The sequence below is a fragment of the Heterodontus francisci genome, unplaced genomic scaffold (genome assembly GCF_036365525.1).
Source record: "Heterodontus francisci isolate sHetFra1 unplaced genomic scaffold, sHetFra1.hap1 HAP1_SCAFFOLD_549, whole genome shotgun sequence".
In the NCBI taxonomy this organism is placed as follows: Eukaryota; Metazoa; Chordata; class Chondrichthyes; order Heterodontiformes; family Heterodontidae; genus Heterodontus; species Heterodontus francisci.
Window position 1 is genome coordinate 318908 of NW_027141784.1, and position 25606 is coordinate 344513.

The window sequence follows — 25606 nt, forward strand, 5'->3', positions numbered from 1 at the left end:
CCACTACCACCCAGTGCTGGTCCCTCTCTCCCACTCTCACCCAGTGCCAGCGCTGGTTCCTCTCTCCCACTCCCACCCAGTGCAGCACTGGTTATTCTCTCCCACTCCCACCCAGTGCCAGTGCTGGTTCCTCTCTCCCTCTCCCACCCAGTGCCAGTGCTGGTTCCTCTCTCCCTCTCCCACCCAGTGCTGGTTCCTCTCTCCCACTCCCACCCAGTGCCAGTGCTGGTTCCTCTCTCCCACTCTCACCCAGTGCCAGCACTGGTTCCTCTCTCCCTCTCCCACCCAGTGCCAGTGTTGGCTCCTCTCTCCCACTACCACCCAGTGCTGGTCCCTCTCTCCCACTCTCACCCAGTGCCAGCGCTGGTTCCTCTCTCCCACTCCCACCCAGTGCAGCACTGGTTATTCTCTCCCACTCCCACCCAGTGCCAGTGCTGGTTCCTCTCTCCCTCTCCCACCCAGTGCCAGTGCTGTTTCCTCTCTCCCTCTCCCACCCAGTGCTGGTTCCTCTCTCCCACTCCCACCCAGTGCCAGGGCTGGTTCCTCTCTCCCACTCTCACCCAGTGCCAGCGCTGGTTCCTCTCTCCCACTCCCACCCAGTGCAGCACTGGTTATTCTCTCCCACTCCCACCCAGTGCCAGTGCTGGCTCCTCACTCCCACCCAGTGCCAGTGCTGGCTCCTCTCTCCCACTCCCACCCAGTGCCAGTGCTGGCTCCTCACTCCCACTCCCACCCAGTGCCAGTGCTGGCTCCTCTCTCCCACTCCCACCCAGTGCCAGTGCTGGCTCCTCTCTCCCACTCCCACCCAGTGCCAGTGCTGGCTCCTCTCTCCCACTCCCACCCAGTGCCAGTGCTGGTTCCTCTCTCCCACTCCCACCCAGTGCCAGTGCTGGTTCCTCTCTCCCACTCCCACCCAGTGCCAGTGCTGGTTCCTCTCTCCCACTCCCACCCAGTGCCAGTGCTGGCTCCTCTCTCCCCCTCCCACCCAGTGCCAGTGCTGGCTCCTTTCTCCCCCTCCCACCCAGTGCCAGTTCCTCTCTCCCACTCCCACCCAGTGCCACCGCTGGCTCCTCACCCCCACCCAGTGCCAGTGCTGGCTCCTTTCTCCCACTCCCACCCAGTGCCAGTGCTGGCTCCTTTCTCCCCCTCCCACCCAGTGCCAGTTCCTCTCTCCCACTCCCACCCAGTGCCACCGCTGGCTCCTCTCTCCCACCCCCACCCAGTGCCAGTGCTGGCTCCTTTCTCCCACTCCCACCCAGTGCCAGTGCTGGCTCCTTTCTCCCCCTCCCACCCAGTGCCAGTGTTGGCTCCTCTCTCCCGCTCCCACCCAGTGCCAGTGTTGGCTCCTCTCTCCCGCTCCCACCCAGTGCCAGTGTTGGCTCCTCTCTCCCGCTCCCACCCAGTGCCAGTGTTGGCTCCTCTCTCCCGCTCCCACCCAGTGCCAGTGTTGGCTCCTCTCTCCCGCTCCCACCCAGTGCCAGTGTTGGCTCCTCTCTCCCGCTCCCACCCAGTGCCAGTGTTGGCTCCTCTCTCCCGCTCCCACCCAGTGCCAGTGTTGGCTCCTCTCTCCCGCTCCCACCCAGTGCCAGTGTTGGCTCCTCTCTCCCGCTCCCACCCAGTGCCAGTGTTGGCTCCTCTCTCCCGCTCCCACCCAGTGCCAGTGCTGGCTCCTCTCTCCCACTCCCACCCAGTGCCAGTGCTGGCTCCTCTCTCCCACTTCCACCCAGTGCCACCTCTGGTTCCTCTCTCCCACTCCTACCCAGTACCAGTACTGGCTCCTCTCTGCTATCTCCCACTGTTGTCTCCACTCTCCTACCTCCCAGTACCAGTACTGGCTCCTCTCTGCTATCTCCCACTGTTGTCTCCACTCTCCTACCTCCCAGTACCAGTACTGGCTCCTCTCTGCTATCTCCCACTTTTGTCTCCACTCTCCTACCTCTCAATACCAGTACTGGCTCCTCTCTGCTATCTCCCACTGTTGTCTCCACTCTCCTACCTCCCAGTACCAGTAGTGGCTCCTCTCTGCTATCTCCCACTGTTGTCTCCACTCTCCTACCTCCCAGTACCAGTACTGGCTCCTCTCTGCTATGTCCCAGCCTATCCTCAGTGATCTGTAACTCTGATGGAATTGAAATGGTACCTGTGCAAAGATATTGTCCTCTCAGATGTGAGCCATACTTAACTGGATTTCTCCCGGCAGATGTAGCAGGTGATGATCAAAGCTGAGAGACAGAATGCCAGGAACACACTGGTGAGGGTTATCTTCACAGTCTGGTAATATCCGTACGAACAATCTGCAAATAGAGCAACCATCAAAAGATACCGACAGGTCATTCAGTCTGGTGTGTGTCGAAATACAATCTTGTGTTTTTTTATTCGTTCGTGGGATGTGAGTGTCACTGACTATTCCAGCATCTATTACCCAACCCTACTTGCCCTTGAGAAGGTGGTGGTGAGCTGCCTTCTTGAACCGCTGCAGTCCATGTGGGGTAGGTAACACCCACAGTGCTGTTAGGGAGTTCCAGGATTTTGACCCAGTGACAGTGAAGGAACGGCGATATAGTTCCAAGTCAGGATGGTGTGTGACTTGGAGGGGAACTTGCAGGTGGTGGTGTTCCCATGTATTTGCTGCCCTTGTCCTTCTAGTTGGTAGAGGTCGCGGGTTTGGAAGGTGCTGTCTAAGGAGTCTTGGTGCGTTTCTGCAGTGCATCTTGTAGATGGTACACACTGCTGCCACTGTGCGTCGGTGGTGGAGGGAGTGAATGTTTGTAGATGGGGAGCCAATCAAGCGGGCTGCTTTGTCCTGGATGGTGTCGAGCTTCTTGAATGTTGTTGGAGCTGCACCCATCCAGGCAAGTGGAGAGTATTCCATCACACTCCTGACTTGTGCTTTGTATATGGTGGACAGGCTTTGGGGAGTCAGGAGGTGAGTTACTCATAACATCTTAAGAATTAAGAGCAGGAGTAGGCCATTCAGCCCCTCGAGCCTGCTCCACCATTCAGTAAGATCATGGCTGATCTGATTGTGGCCTTAACTCCACTTTCCTGTCTGCCCCCCACCCCCCCGTAACCCTCGACTCCCTTGTAGATCAAAAATCTAACTCAGCCTTGAATATATTCAATGACCCAGCCTCCACTGCTCTCTGGGGAAGAGAATTCCAAAGATTAACAACCCTCAGAGAGAAGAAATTCCTCCTCATCTCCGTCTTAAATGGGAGACCCACTTATTCTGAAACTATGTCCCCCAGTTCTAGATTCCCCCACGATGGGAAATATCCTCTCAGCATCTACCCTGTCAATCCCTCTCAGAATATTATACATTTCAATAAGATCACCTCTCATTCTTCTAATCTCCAGTGAGTACAGGCTCAACCTGCTCAACCTTTCCTCATAAGATAACCCCTTCATCCCAGGAATCAGCCGAGTGAACCTTCTCTGAACTGCTTCCAATGCAAGTATATCCCTCCTTAAATAAGGTGACCAAAACTGTACACAGTACTCTAGGTGCAGTCTCACCCACACCCTGTACAGTTGTAGCAAGACTTCCCTACTTTTATACTCCATCCCCTTTCCAATAAAGGACAACATTCCACTTGTCTTCCGAATTACTTGCTGTACCTGCATGCTGAATTTGTGATTCATGTACCAGGACACCCAGATCCCTCTGTCCCACACCATTCTGCACTCTCTCTCCATTTCAATAATATTCTGCTTTTCTATTCTTCCTGCCAAAGTGGACAACCTCACATTTTCCCACATTATACTCCATCTGCTGAATTTTTGCCCACTCACTTAACCGATCTCTATCCCTCTGCAGACACTTTGTGGCCTCCTCACAACTTGCTTTGCTCCCCATCTTTGCATCATCAGCAAATTTGACTACAATACACTCAGTCCCTTCATCCAAGTCATTCATATAGACTGTAAATAGTTGAGACCCCAGCACTGATCCCTGTGACACTCCTCTAGTTACAGTTTGTCAATCTGAAAATGAGCCATTTATCCCGACTCTCTGTGTCCTGTCAGTTCACCATTCCTCTATCCATGCTAATATATCACACCAAACACCATTTATGTGTCACCTTATCGAACACCTTTTGGAAATCCAAATACACTACGTCTACCAGTTCCCCTTTATCCACCCTGCTTATTACATCCTCAAAGATCTACAATAAAAGTGTCAAACACAATTTTCCTTTCACAAAACAATGTTGACTCTGTCTGATTGTATTGTGATTTTCTAAATGTCCTGCTACTACCTCTTTAATAGTGGATTCTAGTATTTTCCCAATGACAGACGTTGGGCTCACTGGCCAATAGTTTCCTGTTTTCTGTCTCCCTCCTTTCTTGCATAGATGAGTTACATTTGCGGTTTTCCAATCTGCTAGCACTTTTCCAGAATCTCTGGAATTTGGGAAGATTATGCATCCACTATCTCTGCAGCCAATTCTTTTAAGACCCTTGGATGCAGACCATCAGGTCCAGGGGACTTGTCAGTATTTAGTGCCACGAGTTTTCCTCGTACTTTTTCTCTAGTGATAGTGATTGTTTTCCGTCCCTCCTTCCCTTTCGCCTCCTGATGTTCAACCATTCTTGGCATGCTTTTGGTGTTTTCTACTATGAAGACAGATCCAAATATTTGTTCAAAGTCTCTGCCATTTCCTCGTTTCCCATGATTAATTCCCCACTCTCAACCTCTAAGGGAACAATGCTTATCTTTATAAATTTATAGAAGATTTTAGCGTCTGTTTTTATACTGCTTGCTAGATTTCTCTCATATTCTAATCTCTCCCTCTTTTTTTTTTTGGTCGTCTTCTGCTGGTTTCTAAACTTTTCCCAGTCTTCTTCCCGATTGCTAATCTTTGTAGCATTGCACACTTTTTCTCTGAACCCTTAACTTCCTGAGTTCGTCATGGTTGTTGAGTCCTTCTCATAGAGTCTTTATTTGCAATGGAATACTCACTGCAAGATTCCTAGCCTCTGACCTTGTAGCTACTGTATTTATATGGCTGCTCCAGTTCAGTTTCTGGTCAATGGTAACCCCTAGGATGTTGATATTGGGGGATTCCAATAGTTAGTGATGAGGCTGATTGTTACCAGAAAATAAAAGGAAGGGACCGAATGTGTGAACGTCATATTGCACCAAGGAATCGTACAAGAGTAGGGAAATTTGATAATCGAACAAACTTAAAGGCTTTGTATCTGAATGCACGAAGAATTCGGAATAAAATTAATGAGTTAACAGCGCAAATAGAGACGAATGGATATGATTTAGTGGCGATTACTGAGATGTGGTTGCAGGGAAACCAGGTTTGGGAATTGAATATCCAAGGGCACTCTATTTTGGAAGGATAGGCAGGAAGGAAAAGGAGGTGGTGTAGCTTTGTTAGTGAAGGGAGAGATCAGTGCTGTAGTGAGAAATGATATAGGCGCTGGAGATCAAGACGTAGAATTAGTCTGGGTAGAAATAAGAAATAGCAAGGGAAAGAAGACCCTGCTGGGAGTAATCTATAGGTCCCCAAACAGTAGTTCCGCAGTGGGGCACAGTATACACCAGGAAATACTGGGGGCTTGTAAGAAAGCTGCGGAAATAATTATGGGTGATTTTAGGATGCATATAGACTGGATTAATCAAATTGGCAAAGGTAACCTCGAGGGAGAGTTCATTGAATGTATTAGATTGTTTTTTGGAGCAATATGTTGTGGAACCAACCAGGGAGCAGGCTATTCTAGATTTGGTATTGTGTAATGAGGTGGGATTAATTAATGATCTCATAGTTGAGGATCCTCTAGGGAAGAGTGATCATAGCATGGTAGAATTTCAAATTCAGTTTGAGGGTGAGAAACTGGAGTCCCACGCGAGCATTCTGGATTTAAACAAAGGTAATTGCATAGGCATGAGGACAGATTTGGCCCTAGTGGACTGGGCAGGAAAACTAAATGGTAGGACAGTTGATGAGCAGTGGCAGATGTTCAATTCCTCCCAACTAAAATATATTCCAGAGAGGAAGAAATATTCTACGAGAGGGAAAAAACATCCATGGCTAAGCAAGGAAGTTAAGGATAACAAAGACAAAAACTAAGACATACCATATTGCAAAGTGACAGGCTGGAAGATTGAGAAACTTTTAAAGATCAACAAAGGGTTACTAAAAAAGTAATAAAAAGAGCAAAGGTAAATTATGAAAGAAAACTGGCGCAAAATATAAAAACGGATAGCAAAAGCTTCTATAAGTATACAAGAGAGTAGCTAAAGTGAATGTTGGTTCCTTGGAGGATGAGACTGGGGTGTTAATAGAGGGAAACACAGAAATGACGGAGACGCTAAATCAGTATTTTGCCTCAGTTTTCACAGTGGAGGACACGAGTACCATCCCAATAGTAACAGGAAATGCAGAGGTTATAGAAAGAGAGGAACTTAGAACAATCATCATCACTAGGGAAAAAGTACTGAGCAAACTATTGGGATTGAAGGCAGACAAGTCCCCAGGGCCTGATGGCCTACATCAGAGGGTCTTAAAGGAAGTGGCAGTGGAGATAGTGGATACATTGGTTATAATATTCCAAAATTCTCTGGATGCGGGAAAGGTTCCAGTGGATTGGAAAAAAGCTAATGTAACGCCCTTATTTAAAAAGGGAGGGAGGCAGAAAGTAGGAAACTACAGACCAGTTAGTTTAACATCTGTCATTGGAAATTGTTAGAATCCATTATTAAGGAAGTAATAACAGGACATTTAGAAAGTCAAAACGCAATCTATCAGAGTCAGCATGGTTTTATGAAGGGTAAATCGTATTTGACTAATTTGCGAGAGTTCTTCGAAGATGTAACAAGGAAAGTAGATAAGGGGGATCCTGTAGATGTAGTATATCTGGACTTCCAGAAGGCATTTGATAAGGTGCCGCACAAAAGGTTAATACACAAGGTAAGATCAAATGGAGTTAGGGGAAATTTATTAGTTTGTATAGAGGATTGGCTAACCAACAGGAAACAGAGTCGGGATAAATGGGTCTTTTTCTGGTTGGCAAGATGTAACTAGTGGGATGTCACAGGGTTCGGTCCTCGGGCCCCAACTATTTACAATCTATATTCATGATTTGGATGCAGGGATAGAAGGTACTATAGCCAAATTTGCAGATGACACTAAAATAGGAGGGATAGTGAGTTGCAATAAAGAAATAAGAAATTTACAAATGGATATGGATAGGTTAGGTGAATGGGCCAAAATTTGACAGATGGAGTTTAACGTGGATAAGTGTGAGGTTATCCATTTTGGTCGGAAGAATAGAAAGGCAAATTATTATCTAAATGGAGAGAAACTTCAGAGTGCTTCCGTGCAGAGGGATCTGGGTGTCCTCGTGCATGAATTGCAGAAAACTAGTATGCAGGTGCAGCAGGTAATAAGGAAGGCAAATGGAATTTTGGTATTTATTGCTAAAGGAATCGAGTATAAAAGTAGGGAAGTGTTGCTGCAACTGTACAAGGCATTAGTGAGACCGCACCTGGAGTATTGCGTACAGTTTTGGTCGCCTTACTTGAGGAGGGATGTAGTTGCATTGGAGGCAGTTCAGAGGAGGTTCACTAGATTGATTCCAGAGATGAGGGGTTTGTCTTATGAAGAGAGATTCAGCAGTTTAGGCCTTTACTCTCTAGAGTTTAGAAGAATGAGAGGAGATCTAATTGAGGTATATAAGATGATTAAGGGGATTGACAAAGTACACATAGAGAGGATGTTTCCTCTGGTGGGGCAATCTAGAATGAGAGGTCACAGTTTTCGGATAAGGGGTAGCAGATTTAAAACAGAGATGAGGAGAAATTACTTCTCTCAAAGGGTCGTGAGTCTGTGGAATTCACTACCCCAGAGTGCGGTGGATGCCGGGACATTGGGTAAATTTAAGGAGGTAGACAGATTTTTAATTGGTGAAGGATTGAAGGGTTATGGAGAACGGGCAGGAAAGTGGAGTTGAGGCCGAGATGAGATCAGCCATGATCGTATTGAATGGCGGAGCAGGCTCGAGGGGCTGAATTGCCTACTCCTGCTCCTCGTTCTTATGTAGATTCTCTCTTGATGAAGGTGGTGGCTGTGTTTGAGATGCGACAGGGTGATACAGCATTTACCTGGTACCATTTCAACGCTGTCTCTGAATCCACAGGTTTCCCTCGGATCGAAGGCCATCTCCTTCCCTGTTGCCTGGTGTTTGCATTTGTAGATGGTGCCTCCAGTCTGGGAGTCAAGTGTGATAACCAGACGGGATCCTCCAAACTGCAGCTTGTGGGAACGATCAGCGGAAATCTTCTCATTACCTCTGAACCACTCAAATTTATTCTCAGCTCGAATGACAGAGCACGTCACTTCAATCACGCACCCACTGCTCACAAACTGTTGTCGTTCGAGGCAAAGCTGAATCCCGCGGGCGGCTTCTATTGTGGAAGAGAGACCATTAGTGTCTGAAAACGCTGGGTGAAAGCGTAGGCTGTAGACATGACTGCAATCCAAGGGGGTAGAAGATATGCTTCAACTGCACAAAGCTCTTGTTAGACCACACCTGGAGTTACCGTGAGCAGTTCTGGACTCCACACCATAGGAAGAATATATCGGCCTTGCAGGAAGTGCAGTGTACATTTACCAGAACGATTCCTGGACTTCGAGGGGTTAAATTACGAGGGGAGGTGACACCAACTAGGCTTGTATTCCTTGGGATTTAGAAGCTGAAGGGGTAACGTGATCAAAGTTTACAAGATATGAAGGGAAGAGTTAGGGTGGATAGAGAGAAACTATTTCTACTGGTTGGCAAGTCTAAACGAGGGAGATAGTTTAAAAATTAGACCTTTCAGCTGTGAAATTGGGAAAAAGCTCTTCATATAACTGGTGGTAGAAGTTTGGAATTCTCTTTCCCAAATGGTGAATGATGATGGATCAACCGTTCCATTTAAATTTGACACGGAGAGAATTTTGACAGATGGAGTAATATAGGGATATGGGGCAAAGCTGAGCATAGGGAGTTAGGGCACAGATCAGCCATAATCTAAGAGATTGGGGGCCAGAGGTTCAAAGGGGGCTGAATGGGGTCCTCCTGTTTCTGTCACCAATGGTCTTGTATAATGTGGGCGCAGAGAATGGGCTTGGGGAGATTGAATGGGGGTGTAGAGACTGTGATAGGGGAGAGTGTACATGGGCTGTTGGAGATTGAATGGGGATGGAGAGACCGTGTCACGGGAGAGTGTACATGGGCAGTGGGAGGTTGAATGGGGATGTAGAGAGTGTGACAGGGGAGAGTGTACATGGGCTGTGCGAGACTGAATGGGGATGTGGAGACTCTGATAGCGGAGAGTGGACGTGGGCTGTGGGAGATTGAAGGGGGTGTACAGACTGTGACAGGGGAGAGAGACATGGGCTGTGGGAGATTGAATGGGGATGTGGAGACTGTGACAGGGGAGAGTGGACATGGACTGTGGGAGATTGAATGGGGATGTAGAGACTCTGATAGGGAAGAGAGTACATGAGCTGTGGGAGGTTGAATGGGGATGTGCAGACAGTGACAGGGGAGAGTGCACATGGACTGTGGGAGATTGAATGGGGATGCAGAGATTCTGACAGGGAAGAGAGTACATGAGCTGTGGGAGGTTGAATGGGGATGTAGAGACTGTGATAGGGGAGAGTGTACATGGGCTGTGGGAGTTTGAATCGGGATGTGGAGACTGTGACAGGGGAGAGTGTACATGGACTGTGGGAGATTGAATGGGGATGTAGAGACTGTGACAGGGGAGAGTGCACATGGGCTGTGGGAGATTGAATGGGGATGTGGAGACTGTGACAGGGGAGAGTGTACATGGACTGTGGGAGATTGAATGGGGATGTAGAGACTCTGATAGGGGAGAGAGCACTTGAGCTGTGGGAGATTGAATGGGGATGTGGAGACTGTGACACGGGAGAGTGTACATGAGCTGTGGGAGGTTGAATGGGGATGTGGAGACTGTGGACAGGGGAGAGTGTACATGGACTGTGGGAGGTTGAATGGGGATGTGGAGACTGTGACACGGGAGAGTGTACATGAGCTGTGGGAGGTTGAATGGGGATGTGGAGACTGTGGACAGGGGAGAGTGTACATGGACTGTGGGAGGTTGAATGGGGATGTGGAGACTGTGACACGGGAGAGTGTACATGAGCTGTGGGAGGTTGAATGGGGATGTGGAGACTGACAGGGGAGAGTGTACATGGGCTGTGGGAGATTGAAGGGGGAGTAGAGACTGAGATAGGGGACTGTGTACATGGGCTGTGGGAGATTGAATGGGATGTCGAGACTGTGACAGGGGAGAGTGTACATGGGCTGTCGGAGATTGAATGATGATGGAGAGACTCTGATCGGGGAGAGAGTACATGGGCTGTGGGAGATTGAATGGGGATGCAGAGACTGATAGGAGAGAGTGTACATGGGCTGTTGGAGATTGAATGTGGGTGTAGAGACTGTGACAGAGGAGAGTGTACATGGGCTGTGGGAGATTGAATGGGGTGTAGAGACTGTGAAAGGGCAGAGTGTACATGGACTGTGGGAGATTGAAGGGGGAGCAGAGACTGTGATCGGGGACTGTGTACATGGGCTGTGGGAGATTGAAGGGGGAGTAGAGACTGTGACAGGGGACTGTGTACATGGGCTGTGGGAGATTGAATGGGGATGTAGAGACTGCGATAGGGGAGAGTGTACATGGGCTGTGGGAGATCGAATGTGGTGTAGAGACTGTGATAGGAGAGAGTGTACATGGGCTGTGGGAGATTGAATGGGGATGCAGAGACTCTGATAGGAGAGAGTGTACATGGGCTGTGGGAGATTGATTGGGGGTGCAGAGACTGCGATAGGGGAGAGTGTACATGGACTGTGGGAGATTGAAGGGGGAGTAGAGACTGTGATGGGGGACTGTGTACATGGGCTGTGGGAGATTGAATGGGGATGTAGAGACTGTGATCGGGGAGAGTGTACATGGGCTGTGGGAGATTGAATGGGGCTGCAGTGACTCTGATCGGGGAGAGTGTACATGGACTGTGGGAGATTGAAGGGGGAGCAGAGACTGTGATAGGGAAGAGTGTACATGGGCTGTTGGAGATTGAATGGGGATGTAGAGACAGTGATAGGGGAGAGTGTACATAGGCTGTTGGAGATTGAATGGGGGTGTAGTGACTCTGATCGGGGAGAGAGTACATGGGCTGTGGGAGGTTGAATGGGGGTGCGGAGCCTGTGATCGGGGACTGTGTACATGGGCTGTGCGAGATTGAAGGGGGAGTAGAGACTGAGATAGGGGACTGTGTACATGGGCTGTGGGAGATTGAATGGGGATGTAGAGACTGTAATCGGGGAGAGTGTACATGGGCTGTGGGAGATTGAATGGGGCTGTAGTGACTCTGATCGGGGAGAGTGTACATTGGCTGTGGGAGATTGAATGGGGCTGCAGAGACAGTGATAGGGGAGAGTGTACATGGGCTGTGCTGGACTGAATGGGGATGTCGAGACTGTGATCGGGGAGAGTGTACATAGGCTGTGGGAGATTGAATGGGGATGTAGAGACTGTGATAGGGGAGAGTGTACATGGGATGTGGGAGATTGAATGGGGTGTGGAGATTGTGATAAGGGATAGTGTACATGGCCTGTGGGAGTTTGAATGGGGATGTGGAGACTGTGGCAGGCTAGAGTGCACATGAGCTGTGGGAGGTTGAATGGGGATGTAGAGACTGTGAAGGGGGAGAGTGTACATGGGCTTTTGGAGATTGAATGGGGATGTGGAGACTGTGACAGGGGAGAGAGTACATGGTCTGTGGGAGATTGAATGGGGGTCTTGAGACTGTGACAGGCAAGAGTGTACATGGGCTGTGGGAGATTGAAGGGGGTGTACAGACTGACAGGGGAGAGAGACATGGGCTGTGGGAGATTGAATGGGGATGTGGAGACTGTGACAGGGGAGAGTGGACATGGACTGTGGGAGATTGAATGGGGATGTAGAGACTCTGATAGGGAAGAGAGTACATGAGCTGTGGGAGGGTGAATGGGGATGTGCAGACAGTGACAGGGGAGAGTGCACATGGACTGTGGGAGATTGAATGGGGATGCAGAGATTCTGACAGGGAAGAGAGTACATGAGCTGTGGGAGGTTGAATGGGGATGTAGAGACTGTGATAGGGGAGAGTGTACATGGGCTGTGGGAGTTTGAATCGGGATGTGGAGACTGTGACAGGGGAGAGTGTACATGGACTGTGGGAGATTGAATGGGGATGTAGAGACTGTGACAGGGGAGAGTGCACATGGGCTGTGGGAGATTGAATGGGGATGTGGAGACTGTGACAGGGGAGAGTGTACATGGGCTGTGGGAGATTGAATGGGGCTGTAGTGACTCTGATCGGGGAGAGTGTACATTGGCTGTGGGAGATTGAATGGGGCTGCAGAGACAGTGATAGGGGAGAGAGCACTTGAGCTGTGGGAGATTGAATGGGGATGTGGAGACTGTGACACGGGAGAGTGTACATGAGCTGTGGGAGGTTGAATGGGGATGTGGAGACTGTGGACAGGGGAGAGTGTACATGGACTGTGGGAGGTTGAATGGGGATGTGGAGACTGTGACACGGGAGAGTGTACATGAGCTGTGGGAGGTTGAATGGGGATATGGAGACTGTGGACAGGGGAGAGTGTACATGGACTGTGGGAGGTTGAATGGGGATGTGCAGACTGTGACACGGGAGAGTGTACATGAGCTGTGGGAGGTTGAATGGGGATGTGGAGACTGACAGGGGAGAGTGTACATGGGCTGTGGGAGATTGAAGGGGGAGTAGAGACTGAGATAGGGGACTGTGTACATGGGCTGTGGGAGATTGAATGGGATGTCGAGACTGTGACAGGGGAGAGTGTACATGGGCTGTCGGAGATTGAATGATGATGGAGAGACTCTGATCGGGGAGAGAGTACATGGGCTGTGGGAGATTGAATGGGGATGCAGAGACTGATAGGAGAGAGTGTACATGGGCTGTTGGAGATTGAATGTGGGTGTAGAGACTGTGACAGAGGAGAGTGTACATGGGCTGTGGGAGATTGAATGGGGTGTAGAGACTGTGAAAGGGCAGAGTGTACATGGACTGTGCGAGATTGAAGGGGGAGCAGAGACTGTGATCGGGGACTGTGTACATGGGCTGTGGGAGATTGAAGGGGGAGTAGAGACTGTGACGGGACTGTGTACATGGGCTGTGGGAGATTGAATGGGGATGTAGAGACTGCGATAGGGGAGAGTGTACATGGGCTGTGGGAGATCGAATGTGGTGTAGAGACTGTGATAGGAGAGAGTGTACATGGGCTGTTGGAGATTGATTGGGGGTGCAGAGACTGCGATAGGGGAGAGTGTACATGGACTGTGGGAGATTGAAGGGGGAGTAGAGACTGTGATGGGGGACTGTGTACATGGGCTGTGGGAGATTGAATGGGGATGTAGAGACTGTGATCGGGGAGAGTGTACATGGGCTGTGGGAGATTGAATGGGGCTGCAGTGACTCTGATCGGGGAGAGTGTACATGGACTGTGGGAGATTGAAGGGGGAGCAGAGACTGTGATAGGGAAGAGTGTACATGGGCTGTTGGAGATTGAATGGGGATGTAGAGACAGTGATAGGGGAGAGTGTACATAGGCTGTTGGAGATTGAATGGGGGTGTAGTGACTCTGATCGGGGAGAGAGTACATGGGCTGTGGGAGGTTGAATGGGGATGTAGAGACTGTGATCGGGGACTGTGTACATGGGCTGTGCGAGATTGAAGGGGGAGTAGAGACTGAGATAGGGGACTGTGTACATGGGCTGTGGGAGATTGAATGGGGATGTAGTGACTCTGATCGGGGAGAGTGTACATTGGCTGTGGGAGATTGAATGGGGCTGTAGTGACTCTGATCGGGGAGAGTGTACATTGGCTGTGGGAGATTGAATGGGGATGTGGAGACTGACAGGGGAGAGTGTACATGGGCTGTGCGAGATTGAAGGGGGAGTAGAGACTGAGATAGGGGACTGTGTACATGGGCTGTGGGAGATTGAATGGGGATGTAGAGACTGTAATCGGGGAGAGTGTACATGGGCTGTGGGAGATTGAATGGGGCTGTAGTGACTCTGATCGGGGAGAGTGTACATTGGCTGTGGGAGATTGAATGGGGCTGCAGAGACAGTGATAGGGGAGAGTGTACATGGGCTGTGCTGGACTGAATGGGGATGTCGAGACTGTGATCGGGGAGAGTGTACATAGGCTGTGGGAGATTGAATGGGGATGTAGAGACTGTGATAGGGGAGAGTGTACATGGGATGTGGGAGATTGAATGGGGATGCAGAGACTGTGACAGGGGATAGTGTACATGGCCTGTGGGAGTTTGAATGGGGATGTGGAGACTGTGGCAGGCTAGAGTGCACATGAGCTGTGGGAGGTTGAATGGGGATGTAGAGACTGTGAAGGGGGAGAGTGTACATGGGCTTTTGGAGATTGAATGGGGATGTGGAGACTGTGACAGGGGAGAGAGTACATGGTCTGTGGGAGATTGAATGGGGGTCTTGAGACTGTGACAGGCAAGAGTGTACATGGGCTGTGGGAGATTGAATGGGGATGTGGAGACTGTGACAGGGGAGAGTGCACATGGACTGTGGGAGATTGAATGCGGATGTAGAGACTCTGATAGGGGAGAGAGCACATGAGCTGTGGGAGGTTGAATGGGAATGTCGAGACTGTGACAGGGGAGAGTGCACTTGAGCTGTGGGAGGTTGAATGGGGATGTGGAGACTGTGACAGGGGAGAGTGTACATGGACTGTGGGAGATTGAATGGGGATGTCGAGACTGTGACAGGGGAGAGTGTACATGGACTGTGGGAGGTTGAATGGGGACGTGGAGACTGTGACAGGGGAGAGTGTACATGGACTGTGGGAGATTGAATGGGGATGTCGAGACTGTGACAGGGGAGAGTGTACATGGACTGTGGGAGATTGAAGGGGGAGTGGAGACTGTGACAGGGGAGAGTGTGCATGGGCTGTGGGAGATCGAAGTGGTGTGGAGACTGTGATAGGAGAGCGTGTACATGGGCTGTGGGAGATTGAATGGGATGTCGAGACTGTGACAGGGGAGAGTGTACATGGACTGTGGGAGATTGAAGGGGGAGTGGAGACTGTGACAGGGGAGAGTGTACATGGGCTGTGGGAGATTGAATGGGATGTCGAGACTGTGACAGGGGAGAGTGTACATGGACTGTGGGAGATTGAAGGGGGAGTGGAGACTTTGACAGGGGAGAGTGCACATGGGCTGTGGGAGATTGAATGGGGATGTGGAGACTGTGACAGGGGAGAGTGTACATGGACTGTGGGAGATTGAATGGGGATGTAGAGACTGTGACAGGGGAGAGTGCACATGGGCTGTGGGAGATTGAATGGGGATGTGGAGACTGTGACAGGGGAGAGTGCACATGGACTGTGGGAGATTGAATGGGGATGTAGAGACTCTGATAGGGGAGAGAGCACATGAGCTGTGGGAGGTTGAATGGGGATGTGGAGACTCTGGACAGGGGAGAGTGTACATGGACTGTGGGAGGTTGAATGGGGATGTGGAGACTCTGATGGGGGAGAGAGCACATGAGCTGTGGGAGGTTGAATGGGGATGTCGAGACTGTGACAGGGGAGAGTGCACTTGAGCTGTGGGAGGTTGAATGGGGATGTGCAGACTGTGACAGGGGAGAGTGTACATGGCTTGTGCGAGATTGAATGGGGATGCAGAGACTGTGATAGGGGAGAGTGTACATGGGCTGTGCTAGAATGAATGGGGATGTCGAGACTGTGATAGGGGAGAGTGTACATGGGCTGTGGGAGATTGAATGGGGATGTAGAGACTGTGATCGGGGAGAGTGTACATAGCCTGTGGGAGATTGAATGGGGATGTGCAGACTGTGACAGGGGAGAGAGTACATGGACTGTGGGAGATTGAATGGGGATGTAGAGACTGTGACAGGGGAGAGTGTACATGGGCTGTGGGAGATTGAATGGGGATGTAGAGACTGTGATCGGGGAGAGTGCACATGAGCTGTGGGAGGTTGAATGGGGATGTAGAGATTGTGACGGGGGAGAGTGCACATGGGCTGTGGGAGATTGAATGGGGATGTTGAGACTGTGAAAGGGGAGAGTGTACATGGCCTGTGGGAGTTTGAATGGGGATGTAGAGACTGTGATCGGGGAGAGTGTATATGGGCTGTGGGAGATCGAATGTGGTGTAGAGACTGATAGGAGAGAGTGTACATGGGCTGTTGGAGATTGAATGTGGGTGTAGAGACTGTGACAGAGGAGAGTGTACATGGGCTGTGGGAGATTGAATGGGGTGTAGAGACTGTGAAAGGGCAGAGTGTACATGGACTGTGGGAGATTGAAGGGGGAGCAGAGACTGTGATCGGGGACTGTGTACATGGGCTGTGGGAGATTGAAGGGGGATGTAGAGACTGCGATAGGGGAGAGTGTACATGGGCTGTGGGAGATCGAATGTGGTGTAGAGACTGTGATAGGAGAGAGTGTACATGGGCTGTGGGAGATTGAATGGGGATGAAGAGATTCTGATAGAAGAGAGTGTACATGGGCTGTTGGAGATTGATTGGGGGTGCAGAAACTGCGATAGGGGAGAGTGTACATGGACTGTGGGAGATTGAAGGGGGAGTAGAGACTGTGATGGGGGACTGTGTACATGGGCTGTGGGAGATTGAATGGGGATGCAGAGACTCTGATCGGGGAGAGTGTACATGGACTGTGGGAGATTGAAGGGGGAGCAGAGACTGTAATGGGGAAGAGTGTACATGGGCTGTTGGAGATTGAATGGGGATGTAGAGACAGTGATAGGGGAGAGTGTACATAGGCTGTGGGAGATTGAATGGGGATGGACAGACTGTGATCGGGGAGAGTGCACATAGGCTGTTGGAGATTGAATGGGGATGCAGATACTGTGATAGGGGAGAGTGCACACGGGCTGTTTAAGATTGAATGGGGGTGTAGTGACTCTGATCGGGGAGAGAGTACATGGGCTGTGGGAGGTTGAATGGGGGTGCGGAGCCTGTGATCGGGGACTGTGTACATGGGCTGTGCGAGATTGAAGGGGGAGTAGAGACTGAGATAGGGGACTGTGTACATGGGCTGTGGGAGATTGAATGGGGATGTAGAGACTGTGATAGGGGAGAGGGTACATGGGGTTTGGGAGATTGAGTGGAAATGTCGACAATGTGATAGGGGAGAGGGTACATGGGCTTTGGGAGACTGAATGGGGATGTAGAGACTGTGATAGGGCAGAGTGGACATGAACTGTGGGAGATTGAATGGGGATGCAGAGACTGTGACAGGGGAGAGTGCACATGGACTGTGGGAGATTGAATGGGGATGTAGAGACTGTGATAGGGCAGAGTGGACATGAACTGTGGGAGATTGAATGGGGATGCAGAGACTGTGACAGGGGATAGTGTACATGGCCTGTGGGAGTTTGAATGGGGATGTGGAGACTGTGACAGGCTAGAGTGCACATGAGCTGTGGGAGGTTGAATGGGGATGTAGAGACTGTGAAGGGGGAGAGTGTACATGGGCATTTGGAGATTGAATGGGGATGTGGAGACTGTGACAGGGGAGAGAGTACATGGTCTGTGGGAGATTGAATGGGGGTCTTGAGACTGTGACAGGCGAGAGTGTACATGGGATGTGGGAGATTGAATGGGGATGTGGAGACTGTGACAGGGGAGAGTGTACATGGACTGTGGGAGATTGAATGGGGATGTAGAGACTCTGATAGGGGAGAGAGCACATGAGCTGTGGGAGGTTGAATGGGGATGTGGAGACTCTGGACAGGGGAGAGTGTACATGGACTGTGGGAGGTTGAATGGGGATGTGGAGACTCTGATGGGGGAGAGAGCACATGAGCTGTGGGAGGTTGAATGGGGATGTCGAGACTGTGACAGGGGAGAGTGCACTTGAGCTGTGGGAGGTTGAATGGGGATGTGCAGACTGTGACAGGGGAGAGTGTACATGGCTTGTGCGAGATTGAATGGGGATGCAGAGACTGTGATAGGGGAGAGTGTACATGGGCTGTGCTAGAATGAATGGGGATGTCGAGACTGTGATAGGGGAGAGTGTACATGGGCTGTGGGAGATTGAATGGGGATGTAGAGACTGTGATCGGGGAGAGTGTACATAGCCTGTGGGAGATTGAATGGGGATGTGCAGACTGTGACAGGGGAGAGAGTACATGGACTGTGGGAGATTGAATGGGGATGTAGAGACTGTGACAGGGGAGAGTGTACATGGGCTGTGGGAGATTGAATGGGGATGTAGAGACTGTGATCGGGGAGAGTGCACATGAGCTGTGGGAGGTTGAATGGGGATGTAGAGATTGTGACGGGGGAGAGTGCACATGGGCTTTGGGAGATTGAATGGGGATGTTGAGACTGTGAAAGGGGAGAGTGTACATGGCCTGTGGGAGTTTGAATGGGGATGTAGAGACTGTGATCGGGGAGAGTGTATATGGGCTGTGGGAGATCGAATGTGGTGTAGAGACTGATAGGAGAGAGTGTACATGGGCTGTTGGAGATTGAATGTGGGTGTAGAGACTGTGACAGAGGAGAGTGTACATGGGCTGTGGGAGATTGAATGGGGTGTAGAGACTGTGAAAGGGCAGAGTGTACATGGACTGTGGGAGATTGAAGGGGGAGCAGAGACTGTGATCGGGGACTGTGTACATGGGCTGTGGGAGATTGAAGGGGGATGTAGAGACTGCGATAGGGGAGAGTGTACATGGGCTGTGGGAGATCGAATGTGGTGTAGAGACTGTGATAGGAGAGAGTGTACATGGGCTGTGGGAGATTGAATGGGGATGAAGAGATTCTGATAGAAGAGAGTGTACATGGGCTGTTGGAGATTGATTGGGGGTGCAGAAACTGCGATAGGGGAGAGTGTACATGGACTGTGGGAGATTGAAGGGGGAGTAGAGACTGTGATGGGGGACTGTGTACATGGGCTGTGGGAGATTGAATGGGGATGCAGAGACTCTGATCGGGGAGAGTGTACATGGACTGTGGGAGATTGAAGGGGGAGCAGAGACTGTAATGGGGAAGAGTGTACATGGGCTGTTGGAGATTGAATGGGGATGTAGAGACAGTGATAGGGGAGAGTGTACATAGGCTGTGGGAGATTGAATGGGGATGCAGATACTGTGATAGGGGAGAGTGCACACGGGCTGTTTAAGATTGAATGGGGGTGTAGTGACTCTGATCGGGGAGAGAGTACATGGGCTGTGGGAGGTTGAATGGGGGTGCGGAGCCTGTGATCGGGGACTGTGTACATGGGCTGTGCGAGATTGAAGGGGGAGTAGAGACTGAGATAGGGGACTGTGTACATGGGCTGTGGGAGATTGAATGGGGATGTAGAGACTGTGATAGGGGAGAGGGTACATGGGGTTTGGGAGATTGAGTGGAAATGTCGACAATGTGATAGGGGAGAGGGTACATGGGCTTTGGGAGACTGAATGGGGATGTAGAGACTGTGATAGGGCAGAGTGGACATGAACTGTGGGAGATTGAATGGGGATGCAGAGACTGTGACAGGGGAGAGTGCACATGGACTGTGGGAGATTGAATGGGGATGTAGAGACTGTGATAGGGCAGAGTGGACATGAACTGTGGGAGATTGAATGGGGATGCAGAGACTGTGACAGGGGATAGTGTACATGGCCTGTGGGAGTTTGAATGGGGATGTGGAGACTGTGACAGGCTAGAGTGCACATGAGCTGTGGGAGGTTGAATGGGGATGTAGAGACTGTGAAGGGGGAGAGTGTACATGGGCTTTTGGAGATTGAATGGGGATGTGGAGACTGTGACAGGGGAGAGAGTACATGGTCTGTGGGAGATTGAATGGGGGTCTTGAGACTGTGACAGGCGAGAGTGTACATGGGATGTGGGAGATTGAATGGGGATGTGGAGACTGTGACAGGGGAGAGTGTACATGGACTGTGGGAGATTGAATGGGGATGTAGAGACTCTGATAGGGGAGAGTGCACTTGAGCTGTGGGAGGTTGAATGGGGATGTGGAGACTGTGACAGGGGAGAGTGTACATGGACTGTGGGAGATTGAATGGGGATGTCGAGAATGTGACAGGGGAGAGTGTACATGGACTGTGGGAGGTTGAATGGGGATGTGCAGACTGTGACAGGGGAGAGTGCACTTGAGCTGTGGGAGGTTGAATGGGGATGTGGAGACTGTGACAGGGGAGAGTGTACATGGACTGTGGGAGATTGAATGGGGATGTCGAGAATGTGACAGGGGAGAGTGTACATGGACTGTGGGAGATTGAAGGGGGAGTGGAGACTGTGACAGGGGAGAGTGCACATGGGCTGTGGGAGATTGAATGGGGATGTGGAGACTGTGACAGGGGAGAGTGCACTTGAGCTGTGGGAGGTTGAATGGGGATGTGGAGACTGTGACAGGGGAGAGTGTACATGGACTGTGGGAGATTGAATGGGGCTGTAGTGACTCTGATCGGGGAGAGTGTACATTGGCTGTGGGAGATTGAATGGGGCTGCAGAGACAGTGATAGGGGAGAGTGTACATGGGCTGTGCTGGACTGAATGGGGATGTCGAGACTGTGATCGGGGAGAGTGTACATAGGCTGTGGGAGATTGAATGGGGATGGAGAGACTGTGATGGGGAGAGTGTTCATGGGCTGTGGGAGATTGAATGGGGATGTAGAGACTGTGACAGGGGAGAGTGTACATGGGCTGTGGGAGATTGAATGGGGTGTAGAGACTGTGATAGGGAAGAGTGTACATGGGCTGTGGGAGATTGAATGGGGTGCAGAGACTGTGATAGGGAAGAGTGTACATGGGCTGTGGGAGATTGAATGGGGATGGAGAGACTGTGATAGGGGAGAGTGTACATAGGCTGTGGGAGACTGAATAGGGATGGAGAGACTGTGATGGGGAGAGTGTTCATGGGCTGTGGGAGATTGAATGGGGTGTAGAGACTGTGACAGGGGAGAGTGTACATGGGCTGTGGGAGATTGAATGGGGTGTAGAGACTGTGATCGGGAAGAGTGTACATGGGCTGTGGGAGATTGAATGGGGATGTAGAGACTGTGATAGGGAAGAGTGTACATGGGCTGTGGGAGATTGAATGGGGATGTAGAGACTGTGACAGGGGAGAGTGTACATGGACTGTGGGAGATTGAATGGGGATGTAGAGACTGTGACAGGCGAGAGTGTACATGGGCTGTGGGAGATTGAATGGGGATGTGGAGACTGTGACAGGGGAGAGTGTACATGGACTGTGGGAGATTGAATGGGAATGTAGAGACTCTGATAGGGGAGAGAGCACATGAGCTCTGGGAGGTTGAATGGGAATGTCGAGACTGTGACAGGGGAGAGTGCACTTGAGCTGAGGGAGGTTGAATGGGGATGTGCAGACTGTGACAGGGGAGAGTGCACTTGAGCTGTGGGAGGTTGAATGGGGATGTGGAGACTGTGACAGGGGAGAGTGTACATGGACTGTGGGAGATTGAATGGGGATGTCGAGACTGATCGGGGAGTGTGTACATGGGCTGTGGGAGATCGAAGTGGTGTGGAGACTGTGATAGGAGAGCGTGTACATGGGCTGTGGGAGATTGAAGGGGGGTGGGTAGAGACTGTGATCGGGGACTGTGTACATGGGCTGTGGGAGATTGAAGGGGGAGTAGAGACTGTGATAGTGGACTGTGTACATGGGCTGTGGGAGATTGAATGGGATGTCGAGACTGTGACAGGGGAGAGTTTACATGGACTGTGGGAGATTGAAGGGGGAGTGGAGACAGTGATAGGGGACTGTGTACATGGGCTGTGGGAGATTGAATGGGGATGCAGAGACTGTGACAGGGGAGAGTGTACATGGGCTGTGGGAGATTGAATGGGGCTGTAGTGACTCTGATCGGGGAGAGAGTACATGGGCTGTGGGAGATTGAATGGGGATGTGGAGACTGATACGGGAGCGTGTACATGGGCTGTGGGAGACTGAATGGGGATGGAGAGACTGTGATAGGGGAGAGTGTCCATGGGCTGTGGGAGATTGAATGGGGATGTAGAGACAGTGATAGGGGACAGTGTACATGGGCTGTGGGAGATTGAATGGGGTGTGGAGACTGTGACAGGGGAGAGTGTACATGGGCTGTGGGAGGTTGAATGGGGATGCTGAGACTGTGATAGGGCAGAGTGGACATGAACTGTGGGAGACTGAATGGGGCTGCGGAGCCTGTGATCGGGGACTGTGTACATGGGCTGTGGGAGATTGAATGGGATGTCGAGACTGTGATAGGGAAGAGTGTACATGGACTGTGGGAGATTGAAGGGGGAGCAGAGACTGTGATAGGGAAGAGTGTACATGGGCTGTTGGAGATTGAATGGGGATGCAGAGACAGTGATAAGGGAGAGTGGACATGAACTGTGGGAGACTGAATGGGGGTGCGGAGCCTGTGATCGGGGACTGTGTGCATGGGCTGTGCGAGATTGAAGGGGGAGTAGAGACTGAGATAGGGGACTGTGTACATGGGCTTGGGGAGATTGAATGGGGATGTAGAGACTGTGATCGGGGAGAGTGTACATGGTCTGTGGGAGGTTGAATGGGGATGTAGAGACTGTGACAGGGGAGAGTGTACATGGGCTGTGGGAGATTGAATGGGGATGTAGAGACTGATAGGGGAGAGTGTACATGGCCTGTGGGAAATTGATTGGGGATGTAGAGACTGATAGGGGAGAGTGTACATGGGCTGTGGGAGGTTGAATGGGGATGTAGAGACTGTGACAGCGGAGAGTGTACATGGGCTGTGGGAGATTGAATGGGGGTGCAGAGACTGTGATAGTGGAGAGTGTCCATGGACTGCGGGAGAATGAATGGCGGTGTCGGGACTGTGATCGGGGAGAGTGTCCATGGTCTTTGGGAGATTGAATGGGGATGTAGAGACTGTGAAAGGGGAGAGTGGACATGGGCTGTGGGAGATTGAATGCGGATGTAGAGACTGTGATAGGGGAGAGTGTACATGGGCTGTGGGAGATTGAATGCGGATGTGGAGACTGTGATAGGGGAGAGTGTACATGGGCTTTGGGAGTTTGAATGGGGATGTAGAGACTGTGATCGGGGAGAGTGTACATGGGCTGTGGGAGATTGAATGGGGGTGCAGAGACTGTGATCGGGGAGTGTGGACATGGGCTGTGGAAGATTGAATGGGGAAGTAGAGACAGCGATCGGGGAGAGTGCACAGGGGCTGTGGGAGATTGAATGGGGGTGTAGAGACAGTGATCGGGGAGAGTGTACATGGGCTGTGGGAGATTGAATGGGGATGTGGAGACTGTGATGGGGAGAGTCTACATGGACTGTGGGAGATTGAATGGGGGTGTAGAGACTGTGATAGGGGAGAGTGTACATGGGCTGTGGGAGCTCGAATATGGAGCAGAGACTGTGATAGGGGAGAGTGTACATGAGCTGTGGGAGGTTGAATGGCGGTGTGGAGACAGTGACAGGGGAGAGTGTATTTGGACTGTGGGAGATTGAATGGGGATGTCGAGACTGTGACAGGGGAGAGTGTACATGGGCTGTGGGAGGTTGAATGGGGATGTGAAGACTGTGACAGGGGAGAGAGTACATGGACAGTGGGAGATTGAACGGGGATGCAGAGACTGTGACAGGGGAGAGTGGACATGAGCTGTGGGAGGTTGAATGGCGGTGTGGAGACAGTGACAGGGGAGAGTGTATTTGGACTGTGGGAGATTGAATGGGGATGTCGAGACTGTGACAGGGGAGAGTGTCCATGGGCTGTGGGAGGTTGAATGGGGATGTGAAGACTGTGACAGGGGAGAGAGTACATGGACAGTGGGAGATTGAACGGGGATGCAGAGACTGTGACAGGGGAGTGTGTACATGTGCTGTGGGAGATTGAATGGGGATGTAGAGAATGATAGGTGAGAATGTACATGGGCTGTGGGAGATTGAATATGGGTGTAGAGACTGTGATGGGGGAGAGTGTACATGGGCCGCGGGAAATTGATTGGGGATGCAGAGACTGTGATAGGGGAGAGTGGACATGGACTGCGGGAGAATGAATGGCGGTGTCGGGACTGTGATGGGGGAGAGTGTACATGGGCTTTCGGAGATTGAATGGGGATGTCGAGACTGTGATCGGGGAGAGTGTACATGGGCTTTGGGAGATTGAATGGGGATGTATTGACTGTGATCGGGGAGAGTGTCCATGGTCTTTGGGAGATTGAATGGGGATGTAGAGACTGTGATAGGGGAGAGTGTACATGGGCTGTGGGAGATTGAATGCGGATGTAGAGACTGTGATAGGGGAGAGTGTACATGGGCTGTGGGAGATTGAATGCGGATGTAGAGACTGTGATAGGGGAGAGTGTACATGGGCTTTAGGAGTTTGAATGGGGATGTAGAGACTGTGATCGGGGAGAGTGTACATGGGCTGTGGGAGATTGAATGCGGATGTAGAGACTGTGATAGGGGAGAGTGGACATGGGCTTTAGGAGTTTGAATGGGGATGTAGAGACTGTGATAGGGGAGAGTGTACATGGGCTTTAGGAGTTTGAATGGGGATGTAGAGACTGTGATCGGGGAGAGTGTACATGGGCTGTGGGAGATTGAATGGGGGTGCAGAGACTGTGATCGGGGAGTGTGGACATGGGCTGTGGAAGATTGAATGGGGAAGTAGAGACAGCGATCGGGGAGAGTGCACAAGGGCTGTGGGAGATTGAATGGGGGTGTAGAGACAGTGATCGGGGAGAGTGTACATGGGCTGTGGGAGATTGAATGGGGATGTGGAGACTGTGATGGGGAGAGTCTACATGGACTGTGGGAGATTGAATGGGGGTGTAGAGACTGTGATCGGGGAGAGTGTACATGGGCTGTGGGAGGTTGAATGGGGATGTCGAGACCGTGATCGCGGAGAGTGCACATGGACTGTGGGAGGTTGAATGGGGATGTACAGTCCTTGATCGGGGAGAGTGTACATGGGCTGTGGGAGCTTGAATGGGGATGTCGAGACTGTGATAGCGGAGAGTGTACATGGGCTGTGGGAGATTCAATGGGGATGTGGAGACTCTGATGGGGGAGAGTGAACATGGGCTGTGGGAGATTGAACGGGGATGTGGAGACTGTGAAAGAGGAGAGTGTACATGGGCTGTGGGAGATTGAATGGGGATGCAGAGAGTCTGATCGGGGAGAGTGTACATGGGATTTGGGAGATTGAATGGGGGTGTGGAGACAGTGACAGGGGAGAGTGTATTTGGACTGTGGGAGATTGAATGGGGATGTCGAGACTGTGACAGGGGAGAGTGTACATGGGATGTGGGAGGTTGAATGGGGATGTGAAGACTGTGACAGGGGAGAGAGTACATGGACAGTGGGAGATTGAACGGGGATGCAGAGACTGTGACAGGGGAGAGTGGACATGAGCTGTGGGAGGTTGAATGGCGGTGTGGAGACAGTGACAGGGGAGAGTGTATTTGGACTGTGGGAGATTGAATGGGGATGTCGAGACTGTGACAGGGGAGAGTGTCCATGGGCTGTGGGAGGTTGAA

At 51.2% G+C, this 25606-nt stretch overlaps 1 protein-coding gene across 1 annotated transcript in view; it reads right to left on the reverse strand.

Moving 5' to 3' along the window:
- LOC137364714 (uncharacterized) overlaps positions 1-25606 on the reverse strand; it is a 76067-nt gene that overhangs the window by 22965 nt on the left and 27496 nt on the right. Inside the window, exons 2-3 of the mRNA XM_068027750.1 lie at positions 8117-8419; positions 2184-2294 (exon numbers count right to left, since the gene is read on the reverse strand). Of these exons, the coding sequence (XP_067883851.1) occupies positions 2184-2294; positions 8117-8419 (414 nt within the window). The remainder of the gene's footprint in view (positions 1-2183; positions 2295-8116; positions 8420-25606) is intronic.